The following is an 18,769-nucleotide window of genomic DNA, read 5'->3' as shown; positions in this document are numbered from 1 at the left end:
GAATTCCTGTATGAGTTCTAGAAGTTTTGGGGTTGAGTCTTTGGGATTTTCCACATAAAGTATCATATCATCTGCAAAGAGTGAGAGTTTGACTTCCTCTTTGCGGATTTGGATGCCTTGGATTTCTTTTTGTTGTCTGATTGTTGTGGCTAGGACTACCAATACTATGTTGAATAGCAGTGGTGATAGTGGACATCCCTGCCGCATTCCTGACCTTGGGGGGAAAGCTCTCAGTTTTTCCCCATTGAGAATGATATTCGCTGTAGGTTTTTCATAGATGGCTTTTATGATATTGAGGTATGTACCCTCGATCCCTATACTCTGAAGAGTTTTGATCAAGAAAGGATGCTGTACTTTGTCAAATGCTTTTTCTGCATCTATTGAGAGGATCATATGATTCTTGTTCTTTCTTTTGTTAATGTATTGTATCACGTTGATTGATTTGCGGATGTTGAACCAACCTTGCAGCCCAGGGATAAATCCGACTTGGTCGTGGTGAATAATCCTTTTAATGTACTGTTGGATCCTATTGGCTAGTATTTTGGTGAGAATTTTTGCATCCATGTTCATCAGGGATATTGGTCTGTAATTCTCCTTTTTGATGGGGTCTTTGTCTGGTTTTGGGATCAAGGTAATGCTGGCCTCATAAAATGAGTTTGGAAGTTTTCCTTCCATTTCTATTTTTTGGAACAGTTTCAGAAGGATAGGTATTAATTTTTCTTGAAATGTTTGGTAGAATTCCCCTGGGAAGCCATCTGGCCCTGGGCTTTTGTGTTTTGGGAGATTTTTGATGACTGCTTCTATGTCCTTAGTGGTTATAGGTCTGTTCAGGTTTTCTATTTCTTCCTGGTTCAGTTTTGGTAGTTGATACATCTCTAGGAATGCATCCATTTCTTCCAGGTTATCTAATTTGCTGGCATAGAGTTGCTCATAATATGTTCTTATAATTGTTTGTATTTCTTTGCTGTTGGTTGTGATCTCTCCTCTTTCATTCATGATTTTGTTGATTTGGGTCCTTTCTCTTTTCTTTTTGATAAGTCTGGCCAGGGGCTTATCAATTTTGTTAATTCTTTCAAAGAACCAGCTTCTAGTTTCGTTGATCTGTTCTACTGTTCTTTTGGTTTCTATTTCATTGATTTCTGCTCTGATCTTTATTATTTCTCTTCTCCTGCTGGGTTTAGGCTTTATTTGCTGTTCTTTCTCCAGCTCCTTTAGGTGTAGGGTTAGGTTGTGTACTTGAGACCTTTCTTGTTTCTTGAGAAAGGCTTGTATTGCTATATACTTTCCTCTTAGGACTGCCTTGGCTGTATCCCAAAGATTTTGAATAGTTGTGTTTTCATTTTCATTGGTTTCCATGAATTGTTTTAATTCTTCTTTAATTTCCTGGTTGACCCATTCATTCTTCAGTAGGATGCTCTTTAGCCTCCATGTATTTGAGTTCTTTCCGACTTTCCTCTTGTGATTGAGTTCTAGTTTCAAAGCATTGTGGTCTGAAAATAGGCAGGGGATGATCCCAATCTTCTGGTACCGGTTGAGACCTGATTTATGACCTAGGATGTGATCTATTCTGGAGAATGTTCCATGGGCACTAGAGAAGAATGTGTATTCCGTTGCCTTGGGATGGAATGTTCTGAATATGTCTGTGAAGTCCATTTGGTCCAGTGTGTCATTTAAAGTCTTTATTTCCTTGTTGATCTTTTGCTTAGACGATCTGTCCATTTCAGTGAGGGGGGTGTTAAAGTCCCCCAGTATTATTGTATTGTTGTCAATGTGTTTCTTTGCTTTTGTTATTAATTGCCTTATATAATTGGCTGCTCCCATGTTAGGGGCATAGATATTCACAATTGTTAGATCTTCTTGTTGGATAGACCCTTTAAGTAGGATATAGTGTCCTTCCTCATCTCTTATTACAGTCTTTGGTTTAAAATCTAATTTGTCTGATATAAGGATTGCCACCCCAGCTTTCTTTTGGTGTCCATTAGCATGGTAAATGGTTTTCCACCCCCTCACTTTAAATCTGGGGGTGTCTTTGGGTCTAAAACGAGTCTCTTGCAGACAGCATATCGATGGGTCTTGTTTTTTAATCCAATCTGATAGCCTGTGTCTTTTGATTGGGGCATTTAGCCCATTTACATTCAGGGTAACTATTGAAAGATAGGAATTCAGTGCCATTGTATTGCCTGTAAAGTGACTGTTACTGTATATTGTTTGTGTTCCTTTCTGGTCTATGTTGCTTTTAGGCTCTCTCTTTGCTTAGAGGACCCCTTTCAAGATTTCTTGTAGGGCTGGTTTCGTGTTTGCAAATTCCTTTAGTTTTTGTTTGTCCTGGAAGCTTTTTATCTCTCCTTCAATTTTCAATGACAGCCTAGCTGGATATAGTATTCTTGGCTGCATATTTTTCTCATTTAGTGCTCTGAATATGTCCTGCCAGTCCTTTCTGGCCTGCCAGGTCTGTGGATAAGTCTGTTGCCAATCTAATGTTTCTATCATTGTAGGTTACATATCTCTTCTCCCGAGCTGCTTTCAGGATTTTTTCTTTGTCTCTGAGACTCGTAAGTTTTACTATTAGATGTCGGGGTGTTGACCTATTTTTATTGATTTTGAGAGGGGTTCTCTGTGCTTCCTGGATTAGGGAAGTTCTCTGATATAATTTGCTCCATTATACCTTCTGCCCCTCTCTCTCTTTCTTCTTCTTCTGGGATCCCAATTATTCTAATGTTGTTTCGTCTTATGGTATCACTTATCTCTCGAATTCTGCCCTCGTGATCCAGTAGTTGTTTATCTCTCTTTTTCTCAGCTTCTTTATTTTCCATCATTTGGTCTTCTATCTCACTGATTCTTTCTTCTGCCTCATTTATCCTAGCAGTTAGCGCCCCCATATTTGATTGCACCTCATTAATAGCCTTTTTGGTTTCTACTTGGTTAGATTTTAGTTCTTTTACTTCTCCAGAAAGCGTTTCTCTAATAACTTCCATGCTTTTTTCAAGCCCAGCTAGTATCTTTAAAGTGATGATTCTGAACTCTAGATCTGACATCGTACTAATGTCCGTATTGAGTAGGTCCCTGGCAGTCGGTACTACCTCTTGTTCTTTTTGTTGAGGTGATTTTTTCCGTCTTGTCATTTTGTGCAGAGGAGAATAGATTAATGAGAGAACAAAATGCTAGCAGGGTAACAACGTCCCCAGAAAATATACTCTAAACAAATCAGAAAAGACCTGAAGCAGTGGGAAAAGAAAGGGAAAGAGCGAAAAAAGAAAAAGAAAGAAAGAAAAAAGAAAAAGAAAAGATAAAGATAAAAACAAACAAAAGCAGAACAAAACAAAACAAAAAAGCCAGAATGCGATCAAATATGATCAGGCTGGTTTATAGATCAGTGCCACACACTAGATTTTGGGTGTATTTTGGTCTGTTGAAAGAAAGTCCCTCCCAAAATTTTAAAGAAAGAAAAACATATATGTACAAAAATAAGGGTTGATATGATGAAGGGATGGAATATGACTGTAAACATGGAAATTATAAAAAATTTTATAAAAGGATTTGATAAGTTGTTTGAAAAAAGAAAGAAGAGGATTAAAAAAAAAAGAAAGAAAGAAAAAAGGGAGAGAATGTGATCAGGCGGGGGAGTAGAAAAAAACCATACACTAGAGATTTAGAGTATATTTTGATCTGTTAGAAGAAACTATCTCAAGATTTTAAAGAGAGAACAACTTATATATATATGCCAAAAATACGGGTAACTACTATGAAGGGATAGAATATGACTTTAAAAATGAAAAATAAAAATGTTTTTTTTTTTTAAAAAAGGGATTGATAAGATGTTGGTTGAAAAAGGGAAAAAGAAAAATTCAAAAAAAAAGACAGTTAAAAAAAATAATTAACTTTGAAAGACTAAGAATCATGGTAAAAAAGCCATGAATTCTATGTGCAGCATTCCCCTAGCGCTGGAGTTCTGCCGTTCTCATTGATCGGTAAACTTGGTCTTGGCTGGCTGTTCTCGCTGATCTTCTGGGGGAGGGGCCTGTTGCCGTGGTTCCCAAATGTCTTTGCCGGAGGCAAAATTGCCCCGCCCTTGCCAGTCTGGGCTAAGTAATCTGCTCGGGTTTGCTCTCGGGAGCTTTTGTTCCCTGCAAGCTTTCCGTACAGCTTTGGAGGCGGAGAGTGAAAATGGCAGCCTCCCAGTCTCCGCCCCGGAGGAGCCGAGAACTCGGGGTCCCGCTCCTCAGCGAGCCCCCAGAGAAAAGCAGTCAGTCACTCCCGTCTCCCCGGTCTCCGGCCACACTCCACACTCACCCGGCCTGTGACCGCGCCTTTCTATCTGGCACCCGACCCCAGGTGGAGTCTCCAAACCCTGCAGATCCCTGCGGTGTGCTCCCGCACCTCTCCTCCCCGGGGAGGAAGGGGGTGTCTCCCTGGATCTGCCGCTTGTTGGGTCCCTGCTGGAGGAGCAGTGGCCCGACTGTGCCGCGGATCACGGTTTATGGCAACCCCGAGCTGAGAGCCCGCGCCTGGGCTCCGTCTCTGCAACCGGCTTCCCCGCTCCGATCCCTGGGAGCTCTGCCGCACTCAGGCACCCCCGGTCTTTCTGTGACCCCGAGTCCTGAGACCACACTGTCCCGCGAGGGTTCCACCCCCCACTTCACCACCAGAGTGATGTCCCTCAGCGGAGCAGACTTCTAAAAGTTCCGATTTTGTGCTCCGCGGCTCTATCACTTGCCAGAAGCGGCCGACGGAGGCCCCTCCCCCGCCGTCTATCCTCCCGAATATCGCCTCGGATTCACTTCTCCGCACGTCCTACCTTCCAGAAAGTGGTCGCTTTTCTGTTCAGAGAGTTGTTGTATTCTTTTCTTCGATCTCCTGTTGAGTTTGTAGGTGTTCAGAGTGGTTTGATCCCTATCCAGCTGAATTCCTGAGAGGAGACGAAATCCAGGTCTCCTACTCCTCCGCCATCTTGCTCCGCCCCCTTTGGTATCAATTTTTTTTTATTTTAGTTTTAAACAATGTAAGACCTGTTTAATGTTTTAAATCCCAACAAGTTTAATTTTTCACTTGAGGCACGATTATTGCTAATTGAAAAACCTCTGAATGAAAAAAAAAATTACAAGAAAGTCCCCAGAATCAAATTAAGTAAAAACAATGAGAATCTATATAAAATGTAAAAAATAACATGTAACAATAGGGTTTTTTGTTGAATTAGTAGATGTCAGATTCAGGCAGAGAAAGTGATGCTATCTAGGTGAGACAGGGCCAGAACAATTGGTTGGCATGGGGAGCCAGCTGCAGTATTAAGAGGATTTTTAAAGAATTTTTCTTCAAGACAGGTTGGACAATCCCACGACAAGAACTGGTTGGCTCCACCAGTTGTTTTCTACAAGGAGAATAGGTAATGATTTCACAAGAAGTCAGTATACAATTTCCTATTTATTACCACATTAGTTTGTTATAATTTGCTTTGAACAGGAACTATCACTCTACTGGCTGTCAAGACTAAAGCCAAAACCTGTTTCAACACTTTTTCCCCCAAAGCAGGGGGACTCTTTTGTTTTTTTGTTTTTTGTTTTTGTTTTGTTTTTGAGGAGTTTTCCTGTTTCAAGTACACCTTCCTCATCTGAAAAATAACATGGTTGGACTAGATGACTGCTGTTAATTTAAAAATTCCAAGGTTCTATAACATTGCTTAACTATCACATGAAGTCGTAGATCCTTGTTTCATGTCCCCAGCCTAACAATAACAGCTTTAGAGGTTACAAAGAGACATATATTTTATTTGCTTTTCAGTTTTAAAAGTCAATGTCTTCTCAAGAGAAGAAAATTTTCTAACTGAACATTAGGTCAACAAAATGAGTTGATCTGATAGCAATCTAATAGCAATCCTAAGGGCCCTTGATTAAGAGTAAATTAAATTCATGAGAACATGGCTTCTGCCAGGGGCCTTTGTGCTTTGTCATTTGCTCAGCAGTCCTCACCAAGAAGAAATGAAGAGACTGTGTCCATTTTTCTAAATTACTTATTTTCAAATAAAATATTTATTTTAGTGACTCTATATAATGGCACTGTTGTGGGGTGAGGAGGGTCCAAGGAGGACTTTCCAGATTCCTTCCCATCTGATACTGAATCATTACAGCTAAGTATAAAGTTAATATAGATTTCTGCTAAATGAGAGGCATCTGTATAATATTCAGACACTAGCTACTATCACACATTTGTCATCTATAAGATACTTATCTCTTATTAATCTATTTTCAAAGATATCTAATGTAAATTAGCTATAGCCTTTAAAGAGAGAGAGAATTTACTTCCTGATTTTTTAAAAAGGCAAAAAAATGGCAAAAATATGACCATTATTAACAGGCCTTAAAAACAAAGGTATTGATTGTATTAATATAATATTAATGTAATTCACTTCTAAATATAGACAGGAAGATAATTATAGCCAGCATTCAGTATATAATGTCAAAAAATGTATATTTCTCTATAAGTGAACATTAAAAGCCAATACTAATAAAATAACCATAAATCTCATTTTCACTTTTATTATGGTTGAAAATCATATTTAATCTGTCTTAAAAGGTAAATCACATCATTAATTTTTCAGAATATTTTTACAATAATATATTCATAAAAATCTTTGGATTTATAAGGATTTAGAAAAATTATCTGTCCCAGGCTTTAATAATTTATTAAATCGTATGAAAAGACTTATTTGGTTCATTCATGCAGCTATTCTGTCAATTTTATTACCATCCTACTCAACTTGACTGAAAAAAACTGTTAAATATATTTTTATTTTCAAACGTATTTTAATTTAAAAAAAAGAAGTTATTTTGGAACTTTGTCTTATATGACAATTACTTTATTTTAAAACACCCTTTTACTTGTTAATTGTTGCACAATATGCCAAATTCAAAACAACTCTTCTGTCCTTTCTTACCTTCTTTTTTCCTTCTTATCCCTTCTTTCTTTCATCTCTCCTTCTACAAATATTTATTGAGGGCCTAATATATGCCAAGTACTATATTGAATATTCAGACAAGTGGAAATTATAGAAAAATGATTATAGCCAACTTAACAAGAGCTATAATGAGATGTAAAATATACTCCCCAAAAACTTGAACATAACATTATCATTACCTGGCATTTGTTTTTTGTAAAAGATCTGTCTCTGCCACAAGATTTTAACACATCTGGAGCTGGAACCCTATCTTGTTCTCCTATAAATCATTTCCACCACTCGTCTCTCACCACTCAGCACATTGCTTTATGCATAATGGGCCTCCAGTAAACATTTGGTTAAACAGAATATGTTTACAATAGTACATACATACAATATGGAGGCTTTCTTTAAAATAATAACTTTAAAAATAATTTTAGATGCTTATTGTGCAGAATTGGAAAATCCAAACAAGTCAAGAATAAAATTTAAATCATCTACAACCTCATTTCCAAGCAATAATAACCACCATGTATACTTCAATGCATTTCTTTCTGGTCTTTCCTTTATGTATTTGGGAAGTAACTGTACATATATATTTACATATAATTTTGAATTCTAATTTTTTCACTTTTTATATTGTGAACATTTTGCACATAGTAGATAACCCTAAATATTAGTCAGTTTAATGGCTGCCTAATATTTTATCATAAATTTTTATGATTTAAACATTACATGATTATTGGACAATTACTTATTTACAGTGGTTTATAATTATGAATAATTACACGGCCACAGTCAGTGTCCTGGATACATAAATCTTGTTCACTCTCACTGATTATTTTGCTAAGGACTATACTTGAGAAAATAGCCACATAGAGAAAAAAATACTTGGATATTTATTAATTATGTTGTAAATTCCTTTTTGTTCTGGGTTGAAGTTTTTTAAAAAATTCAGTCATTATTACTCATTGTTAAAAGAAGTACACCTTTCTTTAAGAAAACTAATTTTAACATTTTCTAGACCATTAATACTCAGAAAGGCAAATTATTTTAACAAATAGTTATTTTCCACTACATTTCCTATCATGTCTCACACATAGGTGGTTGTTAATGCTTTTTGAAGAGGTAAATAAATAGAAGAGATGGAATGGAACAGAATAAAGGGAACAATATAGAAGAGCTTAATAAATGAGTTATGTTAGTAACTATTCTTATTTGAATGCATTAGCAAAATTTTGTCTTTTTTTCATAACATTTTAACGATCCTCAAAAGTCATGCAGTGTCACTTCTACCATTGTCTTTTGGGTCAGATAGTGACAGGCCAGCCCAGACTCAAGGAGATGAAAGAAGAGGCTCTACCTTTCAATGAGGGAAGGGCCTGCATGTACAGGGAGGAAGGAGTGATGGTGTCCATCTTATATACAGGTTGACACAAAGTCCTAAATGCTTTCTTCAAATGCCATCTTTATCTTTAACATATAATTTAAATGTGCCTTTCCTTAACCCACACTTTTTCTTTCTTTCATTCCTTCAATTAAAACTACTTTCTAGATTAACAGTGAAAGGAGGAAGGAAGGACCTGTGTACTCCTTGCTTCTTTGGACAAATCAGGCTTTACAACCAGATTCAAATTCAAATCTTAGCTGTACCATTCACTAGTAGAATGACTTGGGCAAAAACCGTCTTCTCAGAAGAATGCGTTCTCTGATACCCACTGCCTACTATAATAACACCTAACATATAATAAGGTTATTGACTTATTTATTATTTACTGACTAACCAATCTCTGAGATTCCATTATGTCCTCTATGAAATAAGGAGAATAATGTCAACCTCACAGTGACATAGAGATAAATGAACAAGTTATTGTTTGCAAAATCCTTAATACAGGGCCTTAGCACAGTAAAGTGAGGATTTGGTAACTATTAGTAATATTATTACAGTTAATATTCTCATTATTTATGTTATCAGCATTGTAGTTGCTCTTTATATTTGTGTCACCACAGTCTAACAACTTGTTAGACATCTTAATCCCCTGGATCTCATTTATTTACCTCGCCTCATCCTTAGCTACTATTTTAATGCTTTAAACATTCATATTGATGACAAATCAAACATATTCTTCCATAAGTCCTTGACCTTGTCAACCTTAATCATATTCCCCACTTCACTCCAAATAAACACAAATTCTCACCCAAAAGTACCCTACATTTAAATCATAAACTCTGGAATTTTCTCTTCACAAGTTCCAATTCTTTTATCTTCTCATCATGCTTTCCTTGATTCCTTTCTTTAATTCTAGCTTATCAGCACCTTTCTGGTTTTGCTTGACTCCCTAGTCAACCTTGACACCATGGCCATTCACACCATTGGCATCTTTGATGATAAGCCAAACCAAATTTAAAAATTCCTAAATCTGAATGGACTCAATTGATAAAAATGTTCACTTCTCCTTTCCTAAAAATGTCATTTGCTTCATGAGGCTTTTAAAATTATTTTTCCATCTCCCTATTCTTTCCCTGTTGAAATTCTCTACCCACAGGTCTTTACTAACTGCCTCCATTTCTCCAGTACTCCACCATTTCTTAGCCCCTTATAGTCTAGCTCAGCCCCTCTTGATCAGACTTTGTAATCACCAAATCTGACTCAGCAAAGTTAGACTAGAAAGCCAGGACCAGAGCCAGAGAAAGTAGTTAACTCAGTCCATTCAGATTTAAGAACTTATAGATTGGTTTGGTTTGTCACCAAAGATGCAAATGGTGTGAATGACAATCAAGGTGGATTAGGGAGTCAAGTGAAGCCAGAATGGTGCTGGTAGGACTAATTCAGAAAATAACTGAAAATACTTAAGAGGGTTTTGTGTTTGTTTGTTTTCATTGAAAATAAAAGCATCCTTGCAGCCTGAATTGTCTATATTAGAGAATAGAAGAATGTTAATAAGAAAATTGGCATGCTTTCCAGCCTCTAAAATGTAAACACTCTACATATCTTTAAATGCTATTAGATATCACTATTTTAGGAGTGATAATACAAAAGTATATTTCTCTATCAGATCACAGTTGTTTCTTGAAGCTAGAGTCTATATGCTCATAGATTGATTATTCTATACCAATTTTTCATGAGCATAAGGAAAATAATCTCTATTTCCCACTCTCCCACTCCCACCAAAAATCATCACCATTATCATCATCATCATCATCATCATCATCATCATCAAAATCACACCTTCTTTTAATGCCCCACAAAATTTTTCCATGCCTCCCTTCTAGAATATACCCTTCCTTGGCCTGAACTATCGTTATTTCAGAGCTCTTCATATTTCCCCTGTTAAAGTTTAAGCTACTTGATAGTCACATCACAGTATTTGTACACTGCAGGTTTCCTGAAGATAAAAATTAGGCCCATAAACCTATACCTTTTTAGTAATGATGGGATCTTTTTTTGTTAATGATACCATTGCCTATCACTCTCTATTGTTGCCTCTGTAAACTGTGGTTGATGTCAACAGTCATAGTTGATATTTAATTCATATTCTTGTGTATGTTTCTAATTATATTTTTCTTTTCCTATAAAATATAATGCTAATTGGTAATTGCCTCCAAGCACAAAATGTTAGGAAAAAAATCAAATCTATAATTAAGTTACCAGCAGAAATCATGGAAACTGCCTTGCATCCCATCTCTTTCTACTGTCAATTTCCATTACTAAATATATATTTCATTAAGATGGTTAGATAGTTTGATTGTATCTTTATTGGAAATACAATTTCTCATGGCTCCTCCTCGTGGCTTGTACTTAACTTTATCCATTCCCTTTTGCCTATAGGTCCCCCAGGACCACCAGGGGTAGTGATTGTTGAGGAAATCACCGAAAACACAGCCACACTCTCCTGGAGTCCTGCAGCTGACAACCACAGCCCAGTCTCCTCCTACAACCTGCAGGCTCGAAGCCCATTCTCCCTGGGCTGGCAAACAGTAAAAACAAGTAAGAGGCTCTAACGCAACGTCAGAGGCAACCAGAACATCTTCCTATGTCATGAGCTGTATTTGCTAGCAATCTTAGTAGGATCATTTTGGATTCTGGAAACTTTGTTATTTATTACAATATTAACCATTGTTTGCCTCTTTTTATAAAGCTATCTTGCTTTCCGGGTGCCTGGGTGGCTCAGTCAGTTAAGCAACCCACTCTTGATTTCAGGCTCAAGTCATGATCTCAGGGTCATGAAATAGAGCCCTAGGCAGCTCTGCGTGGGTGTGGAGCCTGCTTAAGATTCTCTCTTTCCTTACTCTGCCCCTTCCATGTGCTCACACTCTCTGTCTCTATAGTGTACTGTATGTGTATACATATTAATTTGTAATATATATAATTGTGGGTATTAGCCTCATTTCTGGCTCCATGTGATACCCCTGCAGATCCAAGAAATTGAGGGAATCTCTAAGTTCAATAGATAATTCTGGAAAGATCACAAAGTCAAGTCACATAAACGGGTTTATTCAAGAATACTTATAACTTCTGCCCCAGTGCTTTTATCTTTTCCTTTGTGTGACAGCCCAAACCTTTGTAGCCAGGAAATGGATTCACCTTTAGATCTGGTGTAATGCGCTCACCAAGCCCATTTTCCTGCCTGCGGCTAATGCTGCATATCCGCTCTAGCCACAGTGCCCATAATTCTTGGGACATTTTTCCTTGTGGGCACATTGCAATACATACATATGTTTCCTCACTCATCCCATATTCTTGTCCTTCTTACCTTAACACATGGCATGGCAATCTGGGACATCTAATCTTCCTACTATTACAACCATAATTTCCTAGTTACTCTTATAGCTTGATTTCTTGCATGTCTGGGTTCACCTGTTTCTACTTTTTGTTGTTTGATAGAAAGATAAATGTGTACGTATGTGTGTGTACATTTATACATATGTAAACTGTAGCAAGGAAAAATGAGAGATTGTGTGTGTGTGTGTGTGTGTGTGGGTAGGGCTTAGACATTTGGACTAAGTATTATTTTCGGGGGGGTTATTTGTTTTAGAAGTCCCTACTATAAAGTTGTATTCTCATTTTTCTAATTTAATTTGAATGCTGGAACATTTTTAAGTTGAGAGTTCTTTTTAAATTCAGTTCAGCAGGTACTTATTAAGAAATCTATGCTTTATTGTATTTATAAGGAAATATATATTTCTGAGAAATATGTTTCTTTAGTGATCAATTTTATTTGCCCTTGATAGTATCTAATGAGATCACTTGTTTCTCAGTCTAGCATGCCATCCTGTCGGCAAGCGTGCCAAGGAGCTGTACTCAAATTTTGCCTGCTCTAAAGTAACAGTTTTAAACAGTTTTTGCCCTTGGCTAAATCTGACCACAACTTTTTTGTGCTTGTGATAAGGAAAGAAGTCCCTCTAGAGCCACAACAGCTCCCCTGGGGCAGTGGGCCTTTTGTTTTCATAGTTGTTCTTCATCTAAATCAATTTCATTAGAGATAAGCTCTAATGCAGAAATGTCTATTAGAAAGAAAAAAATTGGTTTGGGGTTTGAACTCTCTGATAAAGTTAATGCAATATATACCACCATAAATACAAAAAAAAAAAAAAAAACAGTGACTTACTTATTTTTGACAAATAAGGTGATGAGTTGCATCTGGACCTTCTAGCTAATGACACCTGAAATTAACATCAACATTGCCTATTCAAAACTCAGACTCAAATCAGATGACTGTGAATGTGACTAATTTATTCATTTTGAAGAAAGTATGAAAAAGAGCCATAAGAAATAGATAATTTCACTGACAAACCCATTTTCTGTTCAAACAAATTGCTTTTGACTTGGAAACTTGACTTTAATCTTTATATTATTGAATACTATTAGCTGACTTAGTATCTTATTTTGTCTGCTTAGGAATAATCTAATCACCTATAATCATAAAATTGGTCATTATTTACTTAATTCAAACATGTTTCTTAACTATTCTTTCTGTGGATATGTCTTCTCTCTGTGGATATATTTTCCACGGATTGATTGGTTGATTAAATTTGTCAACAAGACAGGCTTCTTTAGTTTACATTTAATTATTTAATTAAATTCCAGGATGTAATTCTTCTACAAGAAAAAGCATCCTAACAGGTTTCTTTCCCTGAATCAATATGGGGTCCTCCACTATTTTTAGTCACAGTGTGTTCTCACTGAAGAATGTTTTCTTTGAAACCAACTTGTCCCTATACTTCGAGAAAAAAAAACCTTCTTTATAAAAAGATACCTGCAAGGCTTTAAAAATACTTATTTTAGTATACATTTTCCACTATCTTTCATCTCTATGATATTGCATTTGAAATCAAATGCTAATTTTATTTTAAAAAGTTTATTTTTAATTTATTTCATATTGCATGTTATTTCATCAAAAATATTAATACCTTCAATATATACTTTTTATAATTGTTTTATAGTACTTACAAGTAGCAAGGAATTTAGAATTTGTAAATATTTTCATTTTTATTTTTAAAGAGGGATTAGATTTAAGTATGGGGAGAGAATATAGGGTGACAGAGAAAGACTTTAAAGCCTATAGTTATTACGAAGATATGTATCCTTGGGAGAAAGGATTTTTTAGGTTTCATATTTTTTTTTTAATGTTAAGCCTGAAATAATTACATCAAGGTTAAAACAGAAATTAACTGTACCAATTTTTATCACACCTGGCAATTTGAACTCCTCTTTCATTCATTCAATATAAATTTGTCAAACACCTTCCAGGTAGTATTCTAGGCATTTAGGATATATGGGTGAACAAAACAAAACAAAAATCTTTACCCTTGTGGAGATTGTATTTTCACAGGTGAGGACAAACAATTAACAGAGAAAATAATAAACAAGTCAATTAATTATATAGTATCTTAGAAGTTAGTGAGTGAAAAAAATTAAAGAAATACTGTAACGAGAATCAGAAGTATTATGGTAGAGGTAGTGTATTAGTCTGCTCAGGCTGCCATTACAAAACTATAAACTTGGTGGCTTAAATAAGAGAAATTCTTCTTCTCATAGTTCTAGAGACTTGGGATTCCAAGATCTAGGTGCCAGCCAATTTGATTTAATTCCTGGTGAGAACTTTCCTCCTGGCTTGCAGCTACAGCCCCTCTCACTGTGTCCTCACAAGGCAGAGAAAGTGGAAGTGAATGCTCTGGTATCTCTTCTTATAAGGACACTAATTCTATCAGATAAGAACTCCACCCTCATGACCTCGTTAAATGTTAATTACTTCCTATTTTCAACATAGTTGGAACTAATGTATTAAAAAATAAGACAGACACAATCTTCCAATGTCTCTCCATTTCTCTCAGGATGAAAGACCAACTCCTATATGACTTTGTCCTACAATCTCTCTCCAAACTCATCTTCTACCATTCTCCCTAAAGCTCACTTTGCTCCTGACTCAGTGATCTTCTAATGCTCCTACATATAATGTTTCTAATACCTTTGCACTAGTTGTTCCTTTTATCTGACAAGGTTTCCCCTAGATATTGGAATAACTAAATCCACATCTCCTTTAAAATTTCATTTAAATGTGCCTTCCTACTGAGACTTATCCTGACCACTCTATTAAAATTGTAACCTGCCTGATATGGACTGAATTGTGGCCCCCTCCAAAGTTTATATGTTGAAGATATAACCCCCAGTGTAACTGTATTTGGAGATGAGGCCCCAAAGGATAACAGATAGGCAATTGGATATATGGAGATGGAGTTTAAGAGAGAAGTTTAGAATAAAGATATAAATTGGAAAGTTATTGGCATATAAATTTCATTTAAAACCATAAGATTGCATGTCATCTCCAAGGATATGAACACAAAATAAAGAAGAGAAGAGTATGAAAATTGAGCCTAGAGCATTTCAATAGTAAGAAATTATGGAGAAGAGGGTAAAAAAAAAAAAAAAAAAAAGGATGCAAAGGAAAACTAGCCATTTAGTCAAAAATGAAAGCCAAGACAATATAATATCCTGGAAGACAAAAGAATAAAATTCATCACAGAAGAGGAAGTAATCAACTGTGTCAAACTCTACTGACATATGAAGTATGATGAGAATTGAGAATTAATCTTCAATATTAGCAACATAGAGGTCATTGGCTACCTTGACAATAATAGTTTCAGTAAAATAATAAGAACTAAGATATCACCAGAATGGGTTCAAGACAGAATAGGTCATTCGCCACAATGAAGTGGGATTTATTCTAGAGATGCAAGGTGGTTCAATATTTGCAAATCAAGCAATGTGATATACCTCTTTAACAAGAGAAATGATAAAAATCCTATGATCATCTCAATAGATGCAGAAAAAGCTTTTGACAAAGTACAACATCCATTCATGATAAAAACATGATAAAACAGGTATAGAAAGAATACACCTCAACACAATAAAGCCCATGTATGAAAAACCCACAACTAACATCATACTTAATGGCAAAAACTGGGAGACTTTCCTCTAAGATCAGGAACCAAGATAAGGATGTCCACTTTCACCCCTTTTATTTATCATAATATTGGAATTCCTAGCCACAGCAATCAGACAAGAAAAATTAATAAAATCCAACCAAATAGGTAAGAAAGAAGTAAAACTCACTATTTGCAGACAACATGATACTATATAGAGAAAACGCTAAAGACTCCACACAAAAAAACACTAGAACCATAAATTAATTCAGTAAAGTCACAGGACACAAAATTAATATACAGAAATCTGTTGCATTTCTGTATTATAGTAATGAAGTAACAGAAAGAGAAATTAAGAAAACAATTCCATTTATGGTTGCACCAAAAATAATAAAATACCTAGGAATAAAGTTATCCAAGGAGGTGAAAGACCTATACTTTGCAAACTATAAAACATTGATGAAAGAAATTAAAATAACACAAATAAATAAAAAGATATTCTGTGCTCATGGATTGGAAGAACAGATATTGTTAAAATGTCCATAGTATCCAAAGCAATCTACAGACTTCAGGTAATCCCTATCAGAATACCAATAGCATGTTTCACAGAAAAAGAACAAATAATACTAAAATTTGTATGGAACAAGAAAAGACCCTGAATAGCCAAAGCAATCTTGAGAAAAAAGAACAAAGCTGGAGGTATCACATTCCCAGATTTCAAGATATACTACAAAGCTATAGTAATCAAAACAGTATGGTACTGGCATATAAATAGACACATAGATCAATCAAACAGAATAGAGAGCCCACACATATATAGTCAATTAATCTATAACAAAGGAGGCAAGAATATACAATAGGGAAAAGACAGTCTCTTCAATAAGTGATGCTGGGAAAACTGGGCAGCTATATATAAAAGAATAAAACTGGACTACTTTCTTATACCATACACAAAAATAAACTCAAAATAGATTAAAGACCTACATGTGAGACCTGAAACCATAAAATTCCTAAAAGAAAACATAAGAGGTCATTTCTTTGACATCAGCCACAGCAACATTTTTCTAGATATGTCTTTGAAGGCAAGGGAAACAATAGCAAAATAAGACTATTGGAATTGCACCAAAATAAAAAGTTTTTGTACAGTGAAGGAAACATTCACAAAACAAAAATACAATCTACTAAATGGGAGAAGATATTTGTAAATGATATATCTGGGAAGGAATTAATATCCAAAATATATAAAGAACAACTCAACACACACAAAAAAATAATAATAATCTGATTTTAAAATGGGCAAAGGACTTGAATAGACAGTTTTCCAAAGAAGACACACAGGTGACCAAAAGACACAAGAAAAGATGCTCAATACCACTAATCATTGGGGAAATACAAATCAAAACCACAATGAGATACACACCTGTCAAATGGCTAGTATCAAGAAGACAAGAAATAATAAGTGTTGGCAACTATGTAGAGAAAAATGAAGTTTTGTGCACTGTCAGTAGGAATGCAAATTGGTGCAGCCACCTTGGAAAACAGTATGGAGGTTCCTAAAAAAATTAAAATAGAATTACCATACAAGGGGCGCTTGGATGGCTCAGTTGTTAAGCGTCTGCCTTCAGCTCAGGTCCTGATCTCAGGGTCCTGGTATCGAGCCCTGCATTGGACTCCCTGCTTGGCGGGGAGCCTGCTTCTCCCTCTCCCACTCCCCCTGCTTGTGTTCCCTCTCTTGCTGTGTCTCTCTCTGTCAAACAAATAAATAAAATCTTAAAAAAAAAAAAAAAAGAATTACCATATTAATGAGTAATTCCACTATTAGGTATCTACCCAAAGGAAAAGAAAACACTAATTTGAAAACATATATGTACCCCTGTATTTATTGCAGCATTATTTATAATAGTCAAGATAGGGAAGCAACCAAAGTGTCCATTAATAGATGAGAGGATAAAGAAGATATGCTACATATACACAATGGAATAAAAAGGCCGTAAGAAAGAATGAGATCTTGCTATTTACAACAATATGGATGGACTTAGAGAGTAATGCTAAGTGAAGAAAGTTAGTCAGAGAAAGACAAACACCATATGATTTCACTTATATGTGGAATTTAAGAAACAAAACAAACACAAAAAAAGGAGACAAACAAACAAAGAAAAGACAGACTCTTAAATACTGTGAACAAACTGGTAGTTGCCGGAGGAGAAGTAGGTGGGGGAAGGGTAAAAAGATAAAGGAAATCAAGAGTACAGGTATCTTGATAAGCATTGAGTAATGCATAAAATTTTGAATCATTATATTGTATACCTGAAACTAATACATCACTGTATATAAATTCAATTTAAAAAAAAAGAAAAAAGGAGAGAATGAAAGAAAATATAGACAACTCTTTTAAGAAGTTTTGTTGCAAAATGAAGTGAAGAGATCATATTTTGATGTCAGCAATGTTATAATTTGCTTATGGGTTGAAGTGAGACAGGGGGAAAAGAAAGGAATCCATGATGACCCCAAGATCTTGGCTACAACATCAATTATCATTTACCCAATAAGGAATAGTTCAGAAATAGGGGGTGGAATTTAAGGTTGAGAACCCTATCCAAATAGAAATGTCTAATAGCCATTGGACAAATGAGTTTGGAGTCTAGGGAGGTGGTTCATGGCTGAAAATATTGGTGTCATGACATACAGAGGGTATTTAAAGCCATGAGACTAGATAAGATCACCAAAGAGTTAGTAGAACTGGGTGCATCTGGAAGATGAAAAGAAACCAGCAATGGAGACTGATAAGGCATAGTCAGGTCAGAGAAAAGAGAAGTTTTAAAAAATATTTCAAAGAAAAGAAACTGACTATGTCAAAGAATTATGTTAGGTCAAAAAAGATGAGCAACAGAGACCTAAGCATAGGGTTTTATTAATAAAGAACATTGGTAATCTTGACAGGAGCAGTTATGGTAGAATGCTGGAGGTAAGAGCCTAAAAGGTGGACTCTCTTTTTCCCACCTTTATGTTTGGAGTGAGTTCAAGAGAAAATGGAAGGAAAATAAGTAGAGACAGCAAATAATAGCACAAACAGCACTCGAAAAATTTTATATAGAAACTGGATGAAGGCCAGGAGAGGAAATTTTCAGAGAGTTTTGTTTTGTTTTGTTTTTTGGGAGGGAAAAATACCTGCATGCTTATATGCTAATGGAAAAAATACGTTAGAGACATGGGCAGGGGTGTATACAACCCAGATGGACTGGTTACCCTTCTCTATAATATCTTAAGAGAGCCACCCCTTAAGAGGCATAAAGGTTCCTCATAGGGGATTCAGGTTTCTATTAAAGTAAATGTTGGAAGAATGTTCAGGAAAGAAAATAGTATACAGGGGATTTTGTTAATAATGGATTATAAATTCCAGAGGTCACAGTAAAAGAT

General features: G+C 35.7%; 1 protein-coding gene across 7 annotated transcripts in view; it reads left to right on the top strand.

The window, feature by feature from the left end:
* Positions 1-18,769, top strand: part of CNTN5 (contactin 5) — a 1,357,780-nt gene that overhangs the window by 1,261,545 nt on the left and 77,466 nt on the right. For all 7 annotated transcript variants that reach the window (XM_032426178.1, XM_032426172.1, XM_032426174.1 and 4 more), the window contains one exon: positions 10,758-10,916. In XM_032426178.1, coding sequence (XP_032282069.1) covers positions 10,758-10,916 — 159 coding nt within the window. The remainder of the gene's footprint in view (positions 1-10,757; positions 10,917-18,769) is intronic.

The sequence above is a fragment of the Phoca vitulina genome, unplaced genomic scaffold, assembly GCF_004348235.1.
Source record: "Phoca vitulina isolate PV1807 unplaced genomic scaffold, GSC_HSeal_1.0 scaffold34, whole genome shotgun sequence".
Taxonomy (NCBI): domain Eukaryota; kingdom Metazoa; phylum Chordata; class Mammalia; order Carnivora; family Phocidae; genus Phoca; species Phoca vitulina.
Note: the sequence above shows the minus strand (reverse complement) of the source record. Positions and strands in the feature narration are given on the sequence as shown.